The sequence below is a fragment of the Varanus komodoensis genome, unplaced genomic scaffold (genome assembly GCF_004798865.1).
Source record: "Varanus komodoensis strain SLA01 unplaced genomic scaffold, ASM479886v1 scaffold4, whole genome shotgun sequence".
Lineage (NCBI taxonomy): Eukaryota > Metazoa > Chordata > Lepidosauria > Squamata > Varanidae > Varanus > Varanus komodoensis.
This window is the reverse complement of record NW_025335941.1, coordinates 47,448,919-47,474,596: the sequence shown is the minus strand read 5'-3', so window position 1 is coordinate 47,474,596 and position 25,678 is coordinate 47,448,919. Positions and strand designations below refer to the sequence as shown.

At 39.0% G+C, this 25,678-nt stretch overlaps 1 protein-coding gene across 5 annotated transcripts in view; it reads right to left on the bottom strand.

Moving 5' to 3' along the window:
• Positions 1 to 25,678, bottom strand: part of LOC123029280 (mitochondrial intermediate peptidase) — a 51,987-nt gene that overhangs the window by 6,491 nt on the left and 19,818 nt on the right. For 4 of the 5 annotated variants that reach the window (XR_006415896.1, XM_044442070.1, XM_044442071.1 and 1 more), the window contains exons 13-17: positions 23,844 to 24,048; positions 21,791 to 21,900; positions 12,792 to 12,866; positions 8,938 to 9,057; positions 606 to 727 (exon numbers count right to left, since the gene is read on the bottom strand). Coding sequence is in view for 3 of the 5 variants with exons in the window: in XM_044442070.1 (XP_044298005.1) it covers positions 606 to 727; positions 8,938 to 9,057; positions 12,792 to 12,866; positions 21,791 to 21,900; positions 23,844 to 24,048 (632 nt within the window). In the remaining 2 variants the exon portion in view is untranslated. Of the gene's footprint in view, positions 1 to 605; positions 728 to 4,502; positions 4,640 to 8,937; positions 9,058 to 12,791; positions 12,867 to 21,790; positions 21,901 to 23,843; positions 24,049 to 25,678 lie in introns of those variants that run through there. The other variant, XR_006415897.1, reaches the window with a different exon arrangement.

Below are 25,678 nucleotides of genomic sequence, written 5' to 3'. Positions count from 1 at the left end.
ATGCAAACCACTTCCCCCTATATATGTCACATCAACCCTGAGATGGACCAGAGCAGCCTTACTGATCAACTAACACTAAAGCATGTTGCCAGGTAACAGCACGTAAGTTAACCTTCTTGGTAGTGGCACCTAATCTCCGGAACACTTCCCCATCTATGGTTAGAGAGGCAGAATGTGGCAAACCTCAAACACCTCAAAATTGGTATTTTGTATTTTACGAAAGAACAACGGTCAAGCAGCATGCTATCTACAGCAGTATCATCAATGGTTCTCTTGTCACTGACAATGGCAGCGAAAAATGTTCCCTCCCTGGTTCTATCCCTCCATTTTACCCCAATCCATGCCTCCCACCACTCCACTGCACTTAAAAATGACAACAGGCACAAATGGTATCTATTTACAGCAAGCAATGGAGTCAGTGGGTAGGGTACAACACATGATATCACAGTTGCAAACTGCTAAATCTAGATTACTATAAATGCTTAACAAGAAAACAACAGTGGCACCAACATAACAAGACTGCTGGATGATATCTGGAAGTTACACAGCACTTATATTAATCCTGTTTAAAAACTGGGTCAGTGTTCTGCATTTTCACTTTGTACCTGTTGAAGGGATCCTGCGCAAAACACTGTTTCCATACCATGGATGCTACAGCCCTAGACATGAGGTAGGAATAATACTTGGCACCATAACCCACAAGATGGCTGAATCTGAGCTGCCAAGCCTATATATGAGGGAGATAAAAGAGAGGAAAATTTGTCATTCTTTAGCATGTTTGTTTGGAAACAAAATAAACTGTTTATCAAAATGTTAGAGCTGAACAGTATTTATTGACATAATTGATACCCCACCTTAGGATGATATATGGGAACGAGAGAACAATTATTCTTAAGTAACTTTTTAAACAGAATGCTACTCTTAAGCATTTTTTCAATGGATAAACAGTGCAAAAAGTGTGCTATGGAAATGCAGGTGTGTTTCATTATAGCCACATTTCTTTTGTGTTATTCAAGGAAAACCACAGTTTACGTGCTACAAGTGCCACTGTATTTTTTCATAGAGGTACATGCAATGCCACACCTGGAACAGGTAAACCTGCAACAGTCTGCCAAAACAAAATTACAGTAAAGACATGTCCCTGCTACTTCTTTAAAAAGCACCTTCCGACATGCCAAAATACAAACTCAGGGACAGGTGGGATACAGATTCAAAATGCCATTCTTCACTGTGTTTGTGTTTATAGAAGATTATCACCATCTGCAATTCTAGTGCTATTTGTCCTTAAACTGTCAGGAATTTATGATTCATTCCTTGATTCTTTTTCTAACTGCTGGTATTAAATAGCACCAAGTCATGTTATTAAAGTTAATAATATCTCTTCAGTATAAAGGGGTTATGACTTCATAGAGTGAGCCCAGCTGAAAGGTCCACTGGAGTTTCCAAGTTTCCACTGAAGCTAAAGTGGAAACAATGCAACAGGCACCCTGAAAATTGCAGAGGGTCTGGTGCTCTTTGAATTGCCTAATGAAGAACAGAGATTGGAGTACATATACAGAGATGGTTGCTGGACTTTCGCGTTATAAAAGCCAAAACCAAAATACGTTGGCTATTGATTGCATTTTAAGGAGCCTATTTTCAGTAGATTTGTATAATGATCTATAATACATTTAATTAGGATTTGTAATAGCAAAACTCAAATATACAACCATGTCTTATGCATCAGTTGAGTTTCCTTTTTTTCAGATCCGTTGCACTGATACTGGTCTGTTTATTTAGACCTTCTTTTTGTAAAACATAATAGATATTAAAAAGTGTTCCCTAGCTGACATACAGCACCATCTCATTACTTGGAAGTAAATTCAACTAAGTCCAGTAAGACAGACTCCCAGATGGGTGTGCAAAGGATTGCAGCCCTAAGTATTCCTAGAAAATAACAGTCTTTCTCAAATACTCACTGAAGAAATAGACCCATTGTTCCTACCAAGTAAAATACTGCTCATGCTATTCTATCAGGCATCTATATTCTTCTGTAATTGTTTGCAGACTAAGCTCTGCATGAAATGAAAAGAGGTTTTTTTGTTTCAAATTAAGTGCAGGACTGTTACTAAACTTCAACCAAATCCTATCTGCATCTCTAAACTGGAGTCCAAAAATAAGTTCAGCTTCAAGTCAGATAATTCTACACATACTGGGAAAGTACTTTGGCAGAAACATTCATACTTATCTTTTTTTTTTTGGCCCCTAACTAGTCCCTTACCCATAATCTACCGCACAGAACACATTTAAAACATAGGGAGGCTGAAGCAATAAAATATGCTGGTTTTCATTCTAGTCTATAATAAGCGTTTCTTCTAAGGATTCGAAGTTTCAGCTGGTAAGATTACATCCTTTCCACAAACCAAAGCAGTCTTCACATGCCCATATTCCAAATTATTTCCAAATAGACCTACATAAAAAGTGCTGAAAAATTGAGATAAGAACATAAGAAGAGCTATGCTGCACTAGATCAAAGGCCCACAGAGTCCAGTGTTCTACTCTCAATAGGCCCATGGAAGTCCAGAAGGAAATAGTTCCCTCTCACTCGTGTTTCCCAACTGGCATATAGAGCCATACTCCCTTTGATGCAGGAGAGAATATATCCTCACTAGTAGCTATTGATGACCTCGTCCTGCTTACATTGCTCTAATCCCCCTTCAATGCTGACCAGGTTGATGGCCATCATTAGATGTTGTGGAGGTGAATTCTGGGATTTTACACAACCAAAAGCTAAGACTTCACTTTCTAAGGCTTCACTCCCTCCAACTACTATATATTACTACTCAAATTACCTTCAGGTGATTTTAATTATCTAGAACAGCATCTAAAATTACTCACTGCACTGCTAAAATAAAGGGGTTTTTTGTTTGTTTTTTGTTTGCTAGCAAAACAAACCTGTGTGATTCAGCAAGATGGGAAACACACCTGAGAAAAGCTGGGCTTTATATCCCCCAAAATGGAGGGTGCATGATTTCCTCACCTCTCCTCCCACACTGCACCTAGAACTAACATATTTTCTTCCCTTCTTCCCGCATGTATTTCCTGAAGAAGAGAGGTACAGATATCAAGGTTACACTATTTTTGTGTGTGTTTTGGTTGAGGTGATGAAGGGCTTACAGCAACATAGATTTTGGAAGAGTTTAACTATGTGTCTTGTGAAGTAGAACTTCCTTTGAACTGTTCTAAATCTCCCAAATTTCAGTTTCATTACATCATCCTGAGTTCTAGTCTTTAGAACTATCCACTTTTGCCACACCTTACAGAATTCATATACTTGGTCTCTTGTTTATGTGGTTCCTCAGGACATTATTTTATCTCCTGTGCTTACATACATACATAGAATCTTGCGGCATTTAGTAGACCCAGTGGAATTAATGTTGCTTATTGATTTTAATGGGTGAACTCTAAGAATGGATACAAAGCATTATACATGGGTGGAGAGAATGAAAATGCAAGCAATTAGGGTATTGCAACTCATTATTTTGAATGCTCAAGTTTAAGCCAAAATCTCAAATACGTTTACCTGGAGATTCCAAACAAATACCTATAATACCTGTTGTGCTTTTTCCTTAGATTTGCACCACATAATACTAAGAACAGTAATATGCATTTAATCCAGCCTTTTCTAGTCATCAATTTCCTACAGCTCAAAATTGGTTTCAGTTACTCTGCAACAGACAATATTTTCAAGCTAATCTTAAGAGTTCACACTACTTTACATAGCTTTATGAAGCCTATACATCAATATACTCAATTTAAGCTAATATTTAAACTTTTCAATATGTTTCATTGTATCACATCTTGTTAGCACTACTAAGGCACACATGTCTCTTAAGGAGAAGGCTAAATACAGTGTTTGTACATCAAGAGAGTGATGAGATTAGAAGACAACTAACAACACAGTTCAAAAGAACATGGATGCAAATCAATACCATCTTCTGTAGTAAAATTAGACTTCTAGAAGATATTAAATACTATTATCTTACTAGGATTTGCAGCCATCATCTTTTAACCTTGAAATGGGGCTTCAGATGGGAAGTTCTAATGTGTACGGGCCCTTTTCAAATTCATTTCATCTATGTCACTGGATGATCTCATCTTTTTAACAATTGAAATAACCCTCTGATGTTTCAAACTTCCCTTCTGAACAGTCCCCCCAGGCAATATACAGAAACACATAGGAAAAAATCTCACTGAAGGTCATGTTTCTAAATTGCAAGCCAATGGATGAAGTTTTCAGCTACATTATCTGCTCCTGTAAAGCATGTAATAAGTCTTGAAAGAGCTGCAGGAAAACATTCCAGGAGTTTATTAAACAGTGGTGTATTCTATGCCTAGGGGTTATGATAACATGCCATCTGCAGGTCATGTTCCTGCCTGCTTTTTCATATAGTATGACTGACAGAAACGAAGGTGCATGACTTTAGTTAATTAATAAAGATGCCTGCTTCTCATCAACATACCATCAATCCACCAATGATTATCTTGTCTGAAGGTTTTCCAAGAAGCCATACGTGATTTTTATTAGAAGGATGAAAAGCTAGCTGTTCTCTTGTGGCCAAAACTCTTAAATATGACACACATTTGCTATATTCTGAGCCTATAAAACAAAATTTTAAGGGCGTTACTACAATTCTCTATATTCTATTTAGCACACAAAACCCTTTAATAAAAACTGCAGTCATGTGTTATCTAAAGAGGTCGGTTAAACTTTTAAAGCTGTTAAAATCTGAATTAGTCAGAAGCTGACAGAATTATTACAGAAACAGTAAGAGAATGCTGACTCAAATCTTGATCTACAATTTGTAAAAGCCAAAAAGATCTTAAAGGGTAGGCATGCTGAAAGTACCACTGCAGGGGCTCAGCTGCCTTCTTAAGCTCCTCCTAGTGCTGGCCAACCTTTCTCTGCTTGGTGGAAGAGGCCCAGAACGGCATGCTTCTCCCAGCATGGAAGAAAAAAAAGAGTGGCAGGCTGCTGACAGCAGTGGGAATGGTGACCGTAGGCTTGGTGACACCCACTGACATCCACAGCCCATGGACAGCCTGGTGGGGAACAATCTGGTCTGCCACCTGCAAAAGGTTTTATACTCCTAATTAAGATTGGGTTAGACTCAGGTCAAGGGTCATCTTGCTTCCATCCTGTTCACAGAGTGGCCAACATATCCACAGAAAACCCCTAAGAATTTGCTGAATCACTAGTCTGCAAAACTGACTTTCTTATTGTACTCATCCCCAGATTTGCCTAGTAAACAGCTGGCTCTATAAGACATGCCCCATCTGTGCCCTCAAACATTTAAATACTTGACAATACACATTGACCAAAGACAATCTCTTCAGAAAAGGATGCATGCACTTAATGAACAAAAGTATATCCTCATTTTTTTTTCAGGTAGTGAGAGTTCTCATTGCCTCTGTTAGCAGCCTGGCATAGTATATGATAGCAAAGTGCCTGCCCTTTGCAGGCTCTATAGGAACTACAGAAATTATCCCTCTTGGCACTGGGTCTGAACTGCAATGAGAAAAAAACAGAACAGGATAGCTGAGAAAGAGCTGGGCCCCTTGATGCAAGACTTGGATCTGCATTTGTGCTGCTCCTTCTGCTAGGAACAAGCGTGACATTTCTTTTCCTCCCTTCTGCGCAAGAACATCAATGTTACAGGACACAGAACTGCAAAGCTTTGTGATTTCCCTCCTTGTCTAGACTGAGGTAGTACCCTTTTAAATGGGTGAAACAGATTCCCCCCTAGATCTTGTGGCGTTTCTTTCCCTTCACTCCAAAAAAACCAAGTAAGAATGTGGAACTGCCTCTGCAGATGAAGTCACGTAGGAATATTCTAGGCAAGGACTTTGCTCTGTACTGAATGAGGAAGCCAAGAGTGGGTGAACAGCACAGCCATCTTAGTCACGGGGGGCAAGGGGCAGAGTTTGGCTGAGTTCAGCAAAAGAGGCTACTCTGAGTGAACCCCAGTTCCTCACAGTGCTAAGTGCACAAAAAGCCTCCTCAACATTTTGACTGTGGCTCTATGGAATGGAAATCCACTGCCCGATAAGCACCAGGCATACACATCTTTAAATTTTGAGTCTGTAGCTCTCATTCATATGTTTGTAGTTAAATAAAGGTGTGTCATATATTTAAGGCCTCACTTTTCTCTATTATTTGTGATTTTTAAGTCTCTATTTAGTTTTCAAGAGATCCCCAAACCAGTAGAGGAATTTACCTAAACTTACATAAGCAAACTCTGCCCCCCACTCCTTACAAGAAGAAGCACAGAGAACTTGTAAAAAGAACAAACAAATATTTAGCTACAAATTATGGTTTTATACTCAAAACACAGAGTAAAGAGCAATGTTATCAGGTTGCATGGTTGCAGTTTTTGGACTGAATAATTTCAGACTAAAATTTATTTACAGGTAGTTGCAGTGCTCTGCTAACTTGCTAATACTATTGCCTTTTAACAGTGGATCTATGCATGTTTATTATTACTACTACTACTACTACTACTACTACTACTATAATGCCTGTTGCCAAACTACTACTACTATAATGCCTGTTGCCAAAGTTCCCTGGGTGATATGCAACATTTGCATTATAGTCTATGAAGCTTACTTCTAGGTAAATGAACACAAGATTGCAGTCTAAAATAATACAGGAAGAAGATATTCTGAAGTCAGGAATTAGTGAGTAAAAAATATAAACAGCAAAAAAAAAAAAAAAAAGACCCCTGAGATGATGAAAAGTGAGTCAAACAAGAGATTAAAAGTTTCAATTTATAACACTTCTGTGTTTTGATTACCAAGCCATAAATAAACCCAGCAGGACAAGGGATATAAATATTTTTGTAGTAGTTTATATTGGAGAAGAGGAAAGGAATTTACCGTACAATTAACCACTTATGTGTTTCTGGAAAGAAACCATATGGTTCTGGAATTATTAATTCATATTTATATGTGTATGTGTTTTTATATTAGAACTGACAGGAGTGGCCCTTGGGACTTGAAGTCTTTTGTTAAAATAACTGGGTTAGTACAGATACAGCTAACTTGTCCCATTCATTTTTGTGGAACTGGGATGACTGAGGGAACAATCCTATGAATTGTGCCAGTGGTACATGGAAAGTCCCAAACTCATAGGTTTTGAGGATCCATCTCCTCTGCTAAAGTGAACCTGGTGGGGCCAGAGAAACAGTGGCGGTAATTGCCAGCCCTCCTATATTCTTTATTTCATCAGACAGGCTTTCAAGTGAGAGAGGCTGAAGGAAGCTCAGATAAATTGCAACCTGGCCTCTCTTGTCCTCTCCCCTCCTGACCCACTGTAATGCCCCCCTTTCCCCCACTTTGAGCTCAAATTTCCAAGCCTGAATAGGCAGGTTGCATGGTTCTCACAGCACCAACTGCATGGTGGTTGGGAGTCAGATCTTTAACTCTCCCTTCTGAGGCTGGAGTGCAGCTGCTGTCCTTGGAAGGGGTTTTTCCAAGCTATTCTATGGTCCCTTGGATACTCATCCAGGGGCCACAAGATTGTTCTCTCTCTGTGCCAACCTATACATGCCTACTCAGAAGTCTAAGTTCAGTGGGACTTACTAAAATATGTGTAAGATACAGCTGCAACCTCCTCTGGACTAGGATCATTATCTGTAATTTTTCCATTTAAGTGGAGAAATGAAAATGCCTTTAAAATGCCAAGATTCATGTGCTGGTTTCAAAATATCAACTTTTGTTATGGTTTGCAAATGAATGTTGAGTTTATGCAACCAACCCTATAAAGCAACCATCACAGACTATTTACAGAAAATTCCACAAAGCGGTTTGTTACACATTCATTTAATTTTCCTCTTCCTACACTCAGTCTCTTAAAAATCTGGTTTTACAGTACACTTTAAGATGACCCAGTTGAAAGTTAATCCAAGGGTATACAATTTGTATAAACAAATGGGTTTTCCATTTTGGCCAAAGAAGCAAGTTACAAGCATTCCAAAACTAAAGAGATGTTTTCAGGAGTGATTCTAAAACCTGAATTTTTTGAATTTCCTGTGTTTGTAAATCGAATTAAAGAACCACACTGGCCACAACATACATTTGATTTAAGATTAACCTCTTCTGCTTTCTATATAACATTAAACAGCATTCAGAAGTTCTGCTTTACAAACTAAAAGTGTTCTTAGCATTGCTCGTGTAAAATGTATTCAAGCTAGTGTCTGTGGTATAACTCTAGGAAATTATAAATAAAGCAGCACCCAACATTTTGAAGTGATAATTCAAGCCTTTTTATTCCACCCACTACAGCAAACCTACATTACGGTTGGGATCCCCAGAAATATTTAGGTGCATCCAAGTTCCTGGGTGCCCAATGGAATGTTTCCTTTCGCTCCAACAATTTGAATCGTAGACTCGCCTCAGCGTACCTTAGGTTGTATCACAAACTGCACAATTCTGTTCAAAGGTTATTTGCATATTTCATAAGGACGTTTCATAAATCCAGACCTTCCTTGGATGCACAGGAATGATCAAGTGGTGCTTTGGATCCAAGCAAGACCACAGTGAGCTAGCCACATGTTGGTGTCTGCCATTTGCTCAATAACACACTACACCTGCATGCCAGGATTCCTAGTACTCCAGTGGAGCTTCACCTCTCCCCTCTCAACTCCCCTCCCTGCTTCCCCAACACCAGCTCTGAAGTTGTGCTTGCAACACTGGCACTGCAGCTAGCATGTGAATAATCATGAAGGGAGTCTGTTCTGAGTTCAGAGTCTCAGCTCCAACCTCGGAGCACGTAACTGAGCGCAGAGCTGGGGCTCTGAATTTTCCCATGGCCATCTAGACAAAGTCTACTGGCCACAGGATTGTACCCTAATCTGCATTTTACTTTAAACATTAGTTAACATGAAACATGATACTCACAGTATTAGGAACGTATGGCAATCTGTAAAATTTCTCTTGGGTTTCCTTTAAAATTTCTGTGGTTGACTTCTCGAGAGGATGCTTCCCATGGTATATTTGGTCCAAGACAGCATAAAAAACCTGGACAGAAATATATATGGATGTGTGCACGCACGCACATACACACACACACACACATATATACACAGACACATATATACACACTTGGCTGTGGGTCAGTTTCCCTCTTCAGAATGTGGTTAACAAATCCAGACATGCAGCAGAATAAAAAATGAAATTTAAATACATGGATTGCCTTGCTCTACTTTGAGAGCATAATATAGAACTTACGGAGTGGTTTTGTTCATGCATTCAGTAATCACAAGATTTGTATATGTACAGAGCACCGATTTTCAAAATGAAGTCCCCATACTTCCACAGTATTGTCATCCTGATCCTTTACGCACTGTTGTTGTACTAGCTGTCATTATAAATGTGTCTGTGCAGTCTAGTATTTAGAAAGTTCTCCCATCTCCTTATAGCCTTCAGTTCTGTAACAGGTGTTACTTAATGAAATATAAGCAGATCCAAGGTTCCTATTGTCTAATACTATTTCCTGTGTAAAATTTTAATGATCATCTGGGGTTAATAGGAAGTGGTGAAGGAAGGGGAGGAGAACCCATGCACTGTGTGGGATCCTCCAGACTCTATTTTTGTTGTTAGTGGGCAAAGACATACTACCAAAAGCATTTTAAACATCTCTCTCCAGGTCCCTTTCATGTTACTTTTAGAACACTCTAAACAAAGCACAGAGATTGGTGATCTGACCTGCCCCAACCCTTCTGGGGGGTTGACCAAAGAATAAAAAAATGTGTATGTAAAACAAAATATAGCATTATTTTAAAATAAGACTACAAGCATCACACACACAATAGGTCTCTTGCCCAGGAAAATCACAATGATTTAAAAATGCTTAACACCAATTGGAATTCACCTGGATATTTCAGTTATTAAGAAGGTCTTTCCTTGGCTCAACAAAAACCACCAATTATCAGCCCTATGCTCTGTGGACATTGGCATAAAAATTATAGCATGACCTTTTAGAGCAAGCCACCCACTTCTTCTTTGGTATCATGTCAGAGAAGCTATAAAAACCAAAATACTTTCATCATGCTTGTGAAAACAAGCTAATATTCCTGACATGAAATATCTGAATAACAAGTATTTCACATAACTGACACTGAACTAAACCAGAAGGTTTCCTGTATTAAGAGTCTGGTGAGAAATCTGTAAAAACTGAATTAATATGAAGCTCCACAACTGTCATAAATATAACTATAAACTTAATTGCTTCACGTTGCATAAAGGGGATCATATTTTTAAGTGCAAGCATACATTAAATTCTTGCACTTAAAAAAATAATTCAACAAACTCTTCAGAGGGAAACGTCCCTCTGAAGCAGCCCAGTCCAGAAATACTCCCATGATGTGAAAAAGAAGATCGAAGTGTCTCTATCCTGCCTACGAATTTCTACATATTCCCAGCCCAACTGTGGGTTGGAGAGAACTGAAAGGGAAAGAGCTAAGAATTTAAAGGTATAATTATCTAAGCCTTGATATCCTGAAGTGGCTTGGAGGAGACAAGACATTTGCCCGCAGTTATGCTTGAGATTGTTCTTGTTCTCTATAGGATGAGGGCTGACCTAGGCATAACATTTAGTCACCCTGCAATTTCCATTGAGAACTTGATTTGAAGAAATTGCTATGACTGCTAAGGGAGAGAAAGTGACTAGCCATTATGGCTCTTGATGTCACAACAGAAGGCTCAATGCCCTGCATTAAAAGCAGAAAGCCTGAAACCAGTCCCTGGCAGGGCAATCTTCTTCCAAGCTCAACACCCTCAGTTGAACTGAGCCTACCATCCTCAGATAGGAAGGCCTTGTGTGTTTGCTTCAAGTAAGGACTGAGAGTAATGTGATATGAAAACAGCCTCATTTAAGGTTCATGGCATTACCATACAATATGCACATGGGAGACTGTGGGAGGCCATCCAATGGTGGCTCACTGTGTACACTAATGATATAAAGCAATGCCAGTATAAAGCAATGCTAGCACAATGTCATTAAGATTTGCTCCTACAGGGGAAAGCATGGGAATCTGTTACCTAAATTCAGGTGTGCTGACCTTCTTTTGGCAGCAAATTGCTTCTTTTTCCTTTTGCACTGTAGGTACAAATGAGGTTGTACTAGCATTGGGTTACTCTAGCGCAACATCATTATTGCTGACATTGATCGACTAATGGATACTATTCAGTGGCTCTAATTACTTAGCTGATAATCTCCCTAAAAGGAGTCAATTCTTTAAAAGCTATTTTAATCATTGGAGAGCCATAATATAAACCAAATGTATTTTTAAAACAGTGGGAAGTATGTAATGCAAGCCTTATACAATATCTTGTTGCAGATGAACAGAAATTTTCCCTTGGATGGTAAAAATGGAGAGCTAGGCATTTTATTATAATTAAGGCCATTTGCACAATTGATTTTAATGGAATCAATTGTCATTTAGAATGTCCAAATGTACTTCCTTTTTCAAGTAAATTAGATTTGGATTTGTTAAAAAATTCTATCCATAGGTTTGGCTTTGCCAAAATGTATTCATTTATTATAGATTTGTTCTGGCCAATGCCCTTATCTGGGTCTTTGCATCTAAAACAGAAACATTTCCAAGGATTATGTTGCTCCTGTTTGAATGACAGTTTTTGAAAAACAGATTGCAGCTTAACAAACCTTTCAACTCCACTGCCAGAATGTCAACTGGGCTTGTTTGCTCTTTCTCTGAATGTTTATGTTCTATACTTATAATTTCCAAACCATTTTACTAACTACATTTGCAACAATAATGCACCCTTAACCAGGAGTGCAAACCACTAAATTCCAAAGGACTTTATGTAAGCATACACTTTCACAAGGCCCTCACACCTCCTGGCTTCATCTCTGACCCAGGTAGTACAAACAAAACTTCTAATCTAAGAACTCACAGTGATTTTAATAAGTGAACAAGAATGCTCTTTAAATTGTAGCATTTGCACACTGTGTTGAGAGAAAAAAGGCACATGGGACAGTGCAGATGTAACCCTGGCTTACTCTTCTGTTAAGATACGTTGGAGCTAGCTATAGAATACATCCTATATTCTCTCACATGCTCGTTTTTCTCTTCCTGCCTTGATCCTTTTTGGGGAAATGTTGGCACCAGCCTTAATGCTAGTTAAACTAACCAGGTTTTCTAGTATGCCATGATCTGAAACACCTTTTGAACTGGTGGTAGCTTTCCTGCTATCTCAGTTTGAAGCAGAAGGGGAGCATTCACTCAAAAGCAGGGAGGAAAGTATGTGTGGGGTGTGGAAAATGTGATCTTGAAACTACTTCTTTCTTAATTGCAGGGTAACCAAAACTATGTTTTTACTGGCTTATAGAGATATTTAATCTATTCCATTAGAGCCCTCTATAGATACTGTTTGAGAAGCAAGCATGGCCAGTTGTGAGAGTTGATAGCAGTTGCAGGCCACACATTCCTCCTCCCTTCCACTAGAGGTTTGTTTTGTCTTTTTCTGGATGAATTTCAGACCTTTTTATTTTGACTATTTTATTGGCAAGTTTTAGCTTCTAAAATGTGTTGTTAATTGCATATGTGGTAAGCTGCAACTGAATTTAAACTTAAAGAATTTGTCAGTCTTAAATTCAGAAATAGGTAATTGTTTATGTTAAAATAATTGTCGGTTTTAAAAAAAAGATTTATTATATTCAACAGTTTCAACACTAAGATCTCTTATAGTTCATTGCAAAGTGAACACACACAGGGAAACAATCAACGTACCTGAAGCTGCATATCAGCTGCAGCACAAACTTTTTTAGATTCACAGAGTCTTGACACCATGTTTTTGGGCAGTGGCTTAAATAAAAAGGAGAAAGAAATTAGCAATAGTTACCAGTTTTTAAATATTACTAATGAACAAACAAAATAAGAATCAAATGAAAGCAATAGTTACATATTTAATTATAACGTGGAAAATGACATGATGTGGCTCTTAATTACTCCTGTCTCATGGCACCATCTGCTTCTTAGAATTATACAATAGTAGAGTTTTTACAAAGGCACTTGACTTTGCTTTGTCTTGCTGCCCTCCTGCACCTGAGAAGGCACGGGTGGTGCATCTAGAAACACTGGGTAGTATCCAACAGTATCATTTAGAAAACTCGAATAGTTCTAGCAGAGCTCCACCAAATCCTTCTATTGCACCAGTGGTTGTGCAGCAGGTTGCACAATGAGTTGCTCAAGCTTAATGCAGAACCACGTCTTACACAAACATAACTTTAGCAGGATTCTTCTCTTATACATAGTTCAGAACCTAGTTTCCCCCAGTGCAGTGTTGTCTGCATTTAGGGAATGGCACAGCTGGTTACTGCCCTTGGTCAGATACTTTCTTGGGATTAGGAGCAATAGTTGGATTATGGGACTTAAAATTACATTTTTCTGGGCACAGGAAATGCTGTTCTTTCTATTTCTTTAAAAGGACAAAAAGAGGGGGAAAGAAGAGCAAGAAAGACACCCAAGAAAAAGATGTAAGTGGGAAAATAATCCCAGATAGGTCCAAGGACAGCATGGTGCTTTTCCTGCCATCTCCCTAAACAACCCATTTTGGTTTATTTGCAAGAGGGATTTGCATCTAAATTTTGGCACCAACTCAGCAATTTTCCTTTTTTCCAGGATGGAAGCACCCACAGATTTCATAACATCTTGCAGGTGTCCTGGTACCCCACAAACTGCTGCCTATAGGCAGGAGGAAAAAATAACCCCCAGATCTCCCAAACTGGCCCACTCCAGCTGTAAGCATGAGGGAATACAAAGGGATACCTACTTCCTGGATGATACAGTCTATTTCATTAGGGTTGTTGTGAGTTGAAAAGAACTTTTGCCCCAGTGCGAAAAAACCCTGGACAGGCATTCACACAAATACACAAGTACATGCTCTAGTTCTCTGTTTGACAGGATACGTGTCCTCCTTAAAAAATGTATTTCACACACATACATAAATATTGTATTTATAAAAGGATAAAATATCTATTGTTACCTAAAAGGAGAAGGAAAGAAGAAGATGCACAGGAGTAGCATCCTTTCATTTCACCTGATATAAATTAGTATCTTAGATTACAAATCTGTGCATTTCTGACCATTGGCCATGCTGGCTAGAGATGATGGGAGTTAAGTCTTAAACATCTGAAGGGTGCCAGGTTGGAGAAAACTGACTTAGGTAAACTGAAAATGCAACTATACACAACACTGTCAGAAACACTGCCTTTGAAAACAGTATCCTCATGCTTAGTTTTTCCCTTCTCCTCCATGATGTGCTTTAAAACTTGCTATTGCTGTTTTACTACATTGATTTTATGCTTACAACAACAACAACCCTGAGAGGTAGGTTTGGCTGAGTCTGTGACTGGCCAAAGTCACCCAGTGAGCTTCATGGCCGAGTGGGGGCTAAAACCTGGGTCTCCCAAATCCCAGTCCAACATTCTAACCCCTATGTAACACTTGCTCCTCATGCTGATTTCCAGAGTCATGTTGTACATTTCCTTCCCTTAACAATATTTAAGTACAAGAGAAGTTTTACATATGCTATGGAGAGCAAGGAGAGGATGGTTCTGTTTCTTATAATATGTGGTTCTGCCCAGAGTGTTGGTGTGACCAAAGCCTCTTAACATGTTCAAAAAGCTTCTCTAACTTCTAAAATGGAACACAGATGTTTGGCATTTACAAAGAATTCCTCAATCAGGCCTAAAGCTTTACAGTGGAAGTGTTTAAGAAGTGCTTTATCGAAATTTATATGCTCATTTATACCTTAAATTATGAGACCGAGAAAACAATATTGATGTTAATAGAACAATTGCATTAACAGTTGTTGAGAAATGACAAAAATGTTATTAGCTAACTATGAACATTGAACAATGGATAAGAAATGCTCCTAAATTGAAAGGCTGTTTCATGTAGTAGTTAGTCAGGCAAGCTCTATAATTTTCCCATCCAGAAAATAGTAGTATAGCTTTGAATATTCAGGAACATTCTGTGTACAAAGCTGTAATTTTCAATAACACCAGTTCAATAGCACCATTTAACCAACATATATTTATTCCATACTGGGAAAAAATTCTGGGATGTATACCCCAGATATGGGCCCTCTGATTAGGAAAAAAAAGAAAAAAGAAAAACATTCTCCTCCCACCCCAAACTATAAAGAATATAAACAAACATGAAACACAGACATAAATGTTGGACCACACACAGACCTAATCAGGACTACAGAGATAAAAGCAAAATAGGTGGACTCGAGGCTTTCCTCTTCTTACATCTTCTAATAAAAAAAAAAGTAAAGTTGAAAACATAACTTACTTTCTCAAGCTGGTAATTGCTACTTTGCCTGTTAATCCTCTACCTCCTATAGATTCCACAGCTGTAGCCCATAATAGTCTATGTGGCATACCTTTGTTAAAATGGGGAGGGGGGCAACCAAGTGGCTTAACAAACACTGCATTGTTGTGTCCTGTCCTGTAAATTAACACACACATTATGTGCATCTGCACGACCCATAATGATCACTCATGTGATGAAGAGAGGGTTATGGATCTGATGTTACTTTCCCTCTTTGGAACATGGGTAATTGTCCCATATTAGTTGGGATAAAGTATAGCCAGATCAGGTCAACATGACACAATCCTAATATTTTTCATTGTCTCCGGTCAATTGCCCTTTCTCACCCTCATCTTGCAGAAACTACAGTTCCTATTCAGAATACAATGTTGTTATTTATTTAAAATACTCTCTCACACAGTTGCCTTTTCCACATTTTATGTTACTCCTTGGAACTGAAATGGATTAAATTGGCATTGTTACTGCTTCATGTAGACAAGATAATTGCATAGCAAAAGGAAAAAATATTTTTACTGTGTCACAAACCTTAAGTAAACAAAAACAAATGGACACTTGATAGTTGTGTAAATATTCACTCCCTTGAGTCAATTCTTAGTAATAATTACAGCTGGGAGACTTCCTGGGCAAATCTCTATAAGCACTGTGCATCTGGAACAGCAATGTTTGCCCATTTTTCCTGGCAAAGCTGTTCCAGTTCTGTCAAGTTGAATGAGAACTGTTAGTGAACAGCAACTTTCAAGTCTTGACACTGATTCTCAGTTGGATTGAGGTCTGGGTTTTGACTTGGCCATTCTAAGATGCTCAAGCTCTTGTGTTTAACCCACTCCAGTGTTACTTTGGCTATGCATTAGAGTCATTGATCTGCTGGAAGGTCAACCTCCAACCCAGTTTTGAGTCCCTTGCAGACTGAAAGAGTTTTTCCTGTAGAATTGCCTTGCATTTGGTGCTATTTACCTTGGCTTCCATCCCGACCAGTTCCCTAGTCCCTGTCAAGGAGAAGCATCCTTGCAACATAATGTTGCCACCACTATGCTTCACTGTGGGGGTGGTGATCTCAAGACAATGAACATTGTTGGCTTTGAGGCACACACAGCATCCTGCAGCAAGGCCAAAAAGGCAAGTCCCACATGCCTTTCTCTAAATTCCAAATGTGCTTTGATATGGGTTTGTTTCAGCAACAACAGAGAATATTATAGGAGATGTTCCTATAGATACCTTGATCCTAGGCTTACAAGCCACAGAGGGTTGTTGGGCTGTGTGGACCTGGGATCAGTTTGTCAGGGTGGCTTATTTTTTGCTCATAAACCATTCTGACAATTCATGACTTGTAGTTGGGTCTGTTTGACCCATGATAGGTTGTGTTGTCTAAACCTGGCTGGAAGGTGAAGCCCAACAAGACAGGTGGTTGGTGAGAGTGGCAACCCTCCTCTTTGACACTTTTGCCAAGTGGCTAGGAGACAAATGCTACTGAAAGTCACCCGCAGAGCACTCAGGTACAGCTGTCAAAGGCTTCCCCATATTGTCAGCACAGCAGTGGTTGGCAGCAGAATGGCGTTCGTTCTATCTATCTATCTATCTATCTATCTATCTATCTATCTATCATTTTATCTATCTAAAGTTTTTATATGCCGTCCCCTTGCTACATAGCCTCTATGCTCTAGACTCTTCTATTGCCGCCTGCTGCTGCACCAAGCCCTACAACAGGTTACAGAAACTGCTGCGCCTGGCTTGTGGGCTGACAGAAGTGATCTGTGCTGCCTTACTGTCTGCCAGCCAGGCAAGAAGCTGGCTAAAGCAATCTTGGGGGCCCCACCACCAGCCTGAAGGGGCTGGTGCCAGTAGGGCAGAAGGGAGATCACCTGGGCCAGCTGGCTATGAGCCCTTTTGGGCACAGATATCACTTCAGCTGACTTGGCAGGAGCAGGGGAGGAGAGGGACCTTTTCCCTCTGAGGTGTCCCCTGGGATATCTTTTTTTTTGTGGAAGTTTTTAAGGTTGTGAGGGGAGGAGGGGCAAAGGGATTGGATGACAAGGAAACTGGAATTCAAGGAGAATGTAGAAATAGAATTAGAATAAAGCAAGACTATATAAAAAAGGAAAGTTCAAATATTACCAGAGGAGAATAGAAAAAGGCAATGAATGCTAGAGAATGCAAAGAACTGGTAAACGGCAGTCGAAAATGAACTGTCAAAATGGCAGGAGCCTGCCTTTTATATACAGGGAGAGAGGGGGTGAGACTCCGTGGATAGTTCTAGGCTAAGCTAGAGAAATCTTCCTCGAGGGAGGCACTGTGCAGGCACAGCACCCATATTGTGTGATGCACAGAAACCATGACGGAGAACTGTGAGAAGCCCAAGGGGGAAGGAAGTGGGCCAAGGACTCACAATGTGTTCGATCATCTGTCAGGTACTTTGTATACACAGAGGCAGATACCCCATACAAGCCCTGTGAGTAGAGATTAAGCACTGGCCAAATTTAACCTCAAGAAGGGAAGACAGAGGGGAGATAGGTTAGCACTTGAAAGGATGTCACAAAAAGGAAAGACAGGATCTCAGTCATCCCAGAGTGCAGGACACAGAATAACGGATATGTGTTTGAGGACACCAAGTTCTGGCTGATCAGCAGGAAGAACTTCCTAACTGTTAAGAGTAGTATGACAACAGAACCGATTACTAGGGATGTTGTAAGCTCTCCCACACTAGAGGCATTCAAGGAGCAACTGGACAGCCACCTGAGAGGGATGTTTTAACTTGAACTCCTGCATCACGTTGGACCTGATGGCCCTCTGGCTCCTTCCAACTCTACTATTTTATGATTCTATAGTTCTGACTCTATGAAACTCACTAGGAGCCCTTCAGTCTGTCACTGTTCCTCAAAAAATCTCCTACATTGGTCTGAGGATAAAAGAGGAAAGGAGGGACATGTATGCTACTTTGAGGAGGCTAGGCAAAATGCAACAAATAAATGGAATATGATTTTGAGATTCAAAAACTTTAAAAATACAGAAATCCTCCAAACAAATGGTTTATATAGTTAAATGTTTGGTTTATACAGTTAAACTTTTCAAAGGCAAATCATTAAATGGTTTTGTTCAATCCATATTAAAAATGGACTTTTTGATACTACAAAGCCTATCATTTAAAAAGGTGTTTTTACATCTAGTCTTGGTTTTCTTTTCTTTTCTTTTAAAGTAGGACAAACTGAAAAAGACAACTGAGTGATGCAGCAGGGGTATGATACAGGATTATAAAATATTAGATTGTACAGTTCAAGTAATAAAATTGAGTAGATTCAGGATGGGGGGGCAAGCAAAAATACTTCTTCAGGCACTGCATAATTCATTTATAGAATACATTACCACAAGGTGTGGCAACAGTCACTAGCATAGATGGCTTTAAACTAGAATAATACAAGTTCATGGAGGGCAGCGCTATCAACAACTATGAGCCAACACCAGCTAAACGGAACTTCCAGGTTAGGAGGGAGTCTATCTATGAATATGCAGCGGATAAGTTATGGGGAGAGGATTTTGTTTTTAGTCCCTGAATGTACATTCTCTGGCCACTAATGAAAGCAAAATGTTTTCTTGATGGGCCTTTTGTCTGACTCAGCAAGACTCTTATGCTATAAAGTCTTTTCTGTGAAGCCATGGTCTAGCTTGTCACAGAACACCCAAAAGATTCTCTATTTGCATATTTGGTACCCTGCTATAGGTTTTTTTCCCTATACTATAAAATATATGCATGGAAAAACTTGGCAGCAGTGAAGGGATTCATTTTATAGGGCTCTAATTTTTAACACGATTACAACCAAATTGGCTCTCCCAGTATAACTTTAATTTTTCACAGTTTTATACTTCAGCTGTTTCAAATCACAGGCTGTCAAATGTTATCCTGTTTAAAACAGAACAAAATAGCAGAACCCTGCTAACTGGTATTTTGGTAAACCACAATCCCACAAGGCTTCACTGAGATGGAAATCCAGGTTTGCAGTTCATTGGAGCATAGAGCAGGAAGATTTTTGTTGTCAGGAAATGGGCAATACAAGTAACCATGCACTTCTCCTGAATATTAGTGGGGGGGGGGGCATTTCTCCCAGCCCATTTAAAGCATCACTTGTAGCTCTTACAACAAGGCTACCTCAAACATATTTCCCCTCTACAGGTTTAGGAAAAGGTTTATGTAGGTGTGTATACCCTGTTGTATGTAGAAACTATCCAACTTTAAGTGAAATTAGATTCATTTATAAATTGATTAGCTGCAGTTCCAAATGTGCAATTATGGCAGTTTTCACTGACAGAAAATTATTTCTATATAGAAAAAGTACCATACATGGAACAGTCTGTAGGTTTTGAAAGGATAGGCTTCTAGAACTCCCTCATTTTCTCTTATGAGAATATGTTAATTTGAGTACCTAATCTGCTTACTAAAACAAACATTCGTGCTGTTGGTTTTGGGAAGGGCACTTAAGGAACTTTGTCAAACAGGGGTTTGACAAAGGATTAAGTTGTAGACTGATACATTATAAGCTAGTCAGATCATATTCACCTTAGTGTCCATAAAGAATTCATATGTGAAAACTGCTGATCTGCTGAATTTTTTAAAAAACACAAATTATCATTACAATTAGCCTCCTTACAGATGACTGAAAAATAACCAATGTGACTCCATTTTTTTTTGAAATCTCAGTAACCGCTCACTTGGGTAAACTGGTACTGCTATTTAATTATTGCTGAGAATACATCAGCATGGTCTAGGCACAGGAAAGACCTGCTTCACCAACTTTTCAGAACTGTGTGAAAATGTCAAAGATTTTATGTATGTAAAAGCAATATTATACATATGAGCAACTTGGGTACTGAGTGCTAACACAACTATTAACAAGATGAAGCTCCTAAGGAACAAGAGGAAGGCACCAACATGTTCAAGGGAACCTTGAAATTTGCAGAACCGCCCTCCCGCAAAGTTTTAAAAATCAAACCTAGTATGGCAGTCCCCCAGCCCAAAATAAAACCAAGGAGGACTTAACATATTCCATTAGTCACAGAAGCTTGAGTGTAGTTGGAAAAGAAAACCAGGGGAGTGGGGAATAGAATCCATTGGCTGCCTAGAAGTGACTGATGCTGAAGACAGGAGAACAGGTGTAGTAGCCTAGGAAGTATCAAAATGCTGGTGGGTGGGCAGGAAAGGCTACTTGAGAGAAGGCAAATGACACAGGGCAGTAGGACATGGGGCATCCATGCACAGATTTCAGAAAATCTGACATAACTGAGAAGACTAAATCAGAACAGTTCTCAGTAAACATAAATAATGGTGAGAAAGCAAACAGGATTAGCCCTGCCTCTAAGTATACAAAATACGGTTCTCATCAGATAAAACAGACTGCAAGCAACTATGTTATAACAAAAGATATACTCTTGCACACTGTTTACTCACACTTATATTTAAAATTATAGGAAATAAAGTGCTTGGTGAGAAACCGTTTTAAAGCAATCATATTAAAAAAATTAGACAGCTGAATAAAGTAATTTTTAAAACATTTAAAACAAACACACATTTAGAAACATGACAGCAAAACAGCAGATTCAGGCTCCAGGCCTAATCCTACATTATAGGTCATCCTATTTGCCTATCAAGGATGAATTAAAACTGACTCAATTGCTCCCTGATACATTATGCCTAACAATGTCAGTCATAAAGCAAGAGACCAGGACAAGAGTACTTAGCTCCACATTTGTGAAATAAAAATAAGCAAGGTCTGTTATGGTTTCTAGAAAATATAAGGGAACATATTATATTCTAAGTCTGCAATCCTAGATATACTTACCTGAGAGTCAATCCCACTGGATTCAGTGCACTTGTGCACTCATTCCACAAGACTAGGCAGTGGGGCTACAAGATATTTTAGGTTCCTCAGCAGCATCTTTCTAAAGTCAACATTTAATATTTAGGAACGCGTTCTACTAAAAAGTAAAATAAATTAATTGAAACATACTGGGAAACAGCCATCCCAATCTGCTTCTTGTAAAACACTGAATATCCTGAATTCCCATCTCTATATATAGGATTTGCAGGTTTCTAGTACTATAAGAACCTATACTCCCATAACACAGAGAGAAGATAAGATAGTTGTTATTTCTAAAGATACACATGGACAGTTTTGTTTCGCTTTTTAAAGACAGCAAAAATCACCATTTCTTTCCATGGTATGGCTTGGGCCCAAAGGAGGGCATTGGGTGGGGTGGCAGGCAAAAGGTTGAATGACAAACCATTTTAAAGCAATCATATTAAGTTTCTTTACTTAGCACAAATGAATTGAATGGGGGTTTTTTTTGGGAAAAACAAACACCTGTTTTTGTTTACAATCAGCCTGCTTTCTAGTTATCCTTACCTGGCCTGTTTTATAATGCCTTGCAAATTGGTTCACCACTCTATAATCATTTGCAAAGTACTCCATCAAGATTGAGGGAACTTCAGCGAAGTCTGTAGAACATCTTGTTCCTGGAGAGGATATGAAAAAAATTAACATGCAGGTAGCCATAACTTTTATGTATGTTCTTCTTTCTTCCCCAAGCTCCTCTTAGCTTTTGACTTGCACTTTTGATGAACTGCGATAAATCATTCATTAAGTAAATACTTCATTTCTGTAATGTTATTGTACATATTGGCAGAACAGCTAAATTATAATCCTATACATTTTACTGCAAATCACTAAGTAAAGCATACTATTTGAACAGCTGGGTGAGGATCACACCCTTTATAAATGCAAGCCAGGTTGCAGTCAATCTGGCCCCACATTAAACACAAAATCTTTAATTGCCTAAACTCTATACCCAATTACAATAAAAATACAAACCATCCTTGAGAATTTAATCCCATTTACATCCCCATCTGTCTGATGAACACACAGAATTATTGTTCAGATGTTCTTTCTTTCATTGTTCAAGATGTCAGTCACTTGAAGAAAGGTGCTTTTACTCCCTCAAGACAATCAAGTACTTTTCTACTATTCAAAATTTCATTTCCGAAATCCAGCCTTTTTCCCTTTGTGACCTGTGAACTTCAAGCTTTTCCAGCTTTTAACTTTCATAAGCAACAAAACAATACTATTTGTTGTACGGTACATAAAATATATTTCCTCAATGAAGTTCTTCTGTTTTGTGGGTATTACAAGTTTTCAATACTCAGTCCTTAATGTACTAGCACGGTGATAATGTTATGTTCTGCCTTAGCTAACAGGGCAATTATGGCCTGGGCTGCTCTGTGGAACAGGAATGTCAGAAGCATTTACTGAACAGTGGTAGGTTAGTGACAGGCAACACTTTGCATCTTCAGCACTGAGGCACACATCTCCCTTGTTCTGCTCTGGGTCTGTTTTGGTTTTTTGTTTTTGTTTTTGTTTGGCTTATCTTAAAAGAAAATAATGATGAGACCTGTAATTTCCCATCTATTCCCCACTCCCCTTCTGCATCAAGGCTACATCATGTCTGAGCAGATCAGAGATTTAAGGGTCAAAAATATGCCCACATCTCCAAAATGATTTACATTGTTTGAATATGCTCTTACATCCTAATTGCCTCTGACTGCTTTTAAAGCAATAGCCAATTTATCAAGACATAAATAACTGCTCCAGTCTGGGATGCAACAGAACAATTCCGTGCCTGCTGCATGACTTATTCCCCCACTCTTTTCCTCTCAGAGATCACAAACAGTGGCCTGACAGCTGGCTCTCGCTATTCCTGGTCTGAGAGCCATGGATAGCCCATTCAGAGTGACTGAGTAACACCTCGAAGGACCTGTCCATAGCTGTCAGAAACCTTCTTGTAAAAAATGCACAAAAAGTATTTCAGCTTATTTTTTATTTTTTAGCTGTGGTTGCACAACTGTGAATCTCTGCAATTGCATGAGTTTAGGGATTTGAAATCTTGGCTGAAACAATGTCCAGAGGGCATGCCTGCTACTAAGATGCAGCAGGTACCAAATCCTGAACACTGCCAGATGACCCTCCGTCCCCCCCACACACACACCACTCCAGGCTCCCTCTGGTTTCTCTTGACAGATGTCAGGAGAATTCAAAGGCACAACTCCCCACTTTTCCTAGGGAAAAGAAGTATTGACAGCAAGCTGGTTGTCAAAACTCTGGGCCCCTAAGAAAGTAATTCTGACTAAGCAATGTGGGGTTTCTGACTAGAACATATACAGTCATATACATATGACATATACAGTCATATCTTCTAGTAAAAAAGTAGACATTGCCTTATCAGAAATCTTTTTTAAAGAAAGGATCAGTTATCAGTTTTGTAACAAATGAGCCCAGAAAAAAAATATTCTCAGCTGCCTTACAAGATAAAACTAAAACACCTATATACAGCATAACCAGATATAAAACTTACTATGAAATGTTTGCTTGTAAAAGTGAAGTACTTTTATGCCCTATTGCTTACCAGTAACATGTTGGTAGCGAGTTCTTCCCAGCATAGAATGCATAGCATGCCCCATTTCATGGAAAAGATTTTCCATCATTCCAGGAGTTAGCAATGTTGGTGAACCATTGGAGGAATGGGGCAAACTTAACATAAGGACAACAACAGGAAGTTGGTATTCTCCATTTTTCCTTAGTCTGCCTCCTCTTATTGTAAAGTGGCAATCCTATTTAAAAAAAATCAGAACACAGAACATAAGAAAAGCCCTGCTGTATCAGACCAGTGATCCATCCACTCGAGCACTCTGTCCACACAGTGGCCAACCAGCTTTAAACAGAATCTCTCAAGTGGGCTGGGTACAAGAGCTCCCTCCACCTGTCCAAATTCCTCAGCAGCTTGTGCATGCATGCATGCTACCTCTGGCAATGGAGGTTGTCCATAGCCAGCAAGGCTAGTGGTCACTGATAGTCCCCTCCTCTTCCATGAATTTGTCCTATCACCTTTTAAACCCATGCAAATTGGTGGCAATTAGCACCTCCTATGGCAGTAAATTCCACAGTTTAATTATACATTGTGTGAAGAAGTACTTCCTTTTATCTGTCCTAAATCTCCCACCAAGCAGATCCATGAGATAAACCCAGGTTCTAATATTATGGGATAGGGAGAAAAATGCCTTCTTCATTTTCTTATTTTATCCACACTGAGCATAATTCTGAACATGCATAATCATGGTTCCTTTACTCGCCTTTTTTCACAAGGGAGTTGCTCCAGTTCTTGGATTATCTTTGTTGCCCTTCTCTCCAATGTCTCCAAAAGTTGTCCAGGATGTTTGGGTGGCCTAATGGCTTTTTTCAGGTAAGGTGACCAGGACTGTAAACAATATTCTAAGTGTAGGAACACTAAGGATTTGTATAAGGGAAGTACAATCCTGGAAGTTTTATTTTCAATTCCATGCCTAATTATGCCTAACCTGGATTTTGCCATTTTGATGTCCATCCTCCTGGACAGGAAAGATACGCTTGGAGCTCTTTGCAATCCTGACTGATTTTAACTACTCTATATGTTTTAGTGTCATCAACAAACCTGGCCACTTCGCTGCTTATTCCTAATTCCAAATAATTTATGAATAGATTGAAAAGCATTGGCCATAATATCAGAATACTGTGGGATCCTATTAGTTACATCCCTCCACTTGAAGAAATCACCATCTATTCCCACTCACCGCCTTCTGTTCTTTAACCAGTTACTGATAAATAAGAGCCCCTCTCTTTCATGACTGCTAAAAAAATACTTCGGTATTTTGCCACATTGGTTTTGTTTCAAACACTTACAGAATCTGCTTATAAGTACAGAGTTTTCTGAAATTAAGCTGTTAAACTGTACCAATAGATATAGTGAATAAAGACTTTCATACCTGGCTGAGCAAAATAAGGTCTCTGGTCTAACTTAACTGTTTTAATATTCTTTTTTTAGATTTGTCCGTTTATTCTTAACATAGTAATGCAGTTGAATACTGAAATCCCTGAATAAAATCAAGTACATGCACCCAGTGAATAATTCTACATTTAAGACTCGTATCTTGTACTTACTATCAAAGGGAATAGGGGGAAAATACAAAATGGAACACAACAAATGGAACACAACTTTTGAGGATATAAAGCAATTGTTCTTATGCCTGCATCTCCACCCCTGTCTAGAATGTTCTTCTACAGAGTGCAGACAGAACAAAAGGATGGAAAAGCCTCCCTCATGAGTTCTGTCAGGATCATAGGATCCTAAGAAACCATGGCTCTGAGGATCCAAGCCTTAAGACCCAATCCTTTGCATACTTCATGGATTAAGCCCTTTAACTCAGT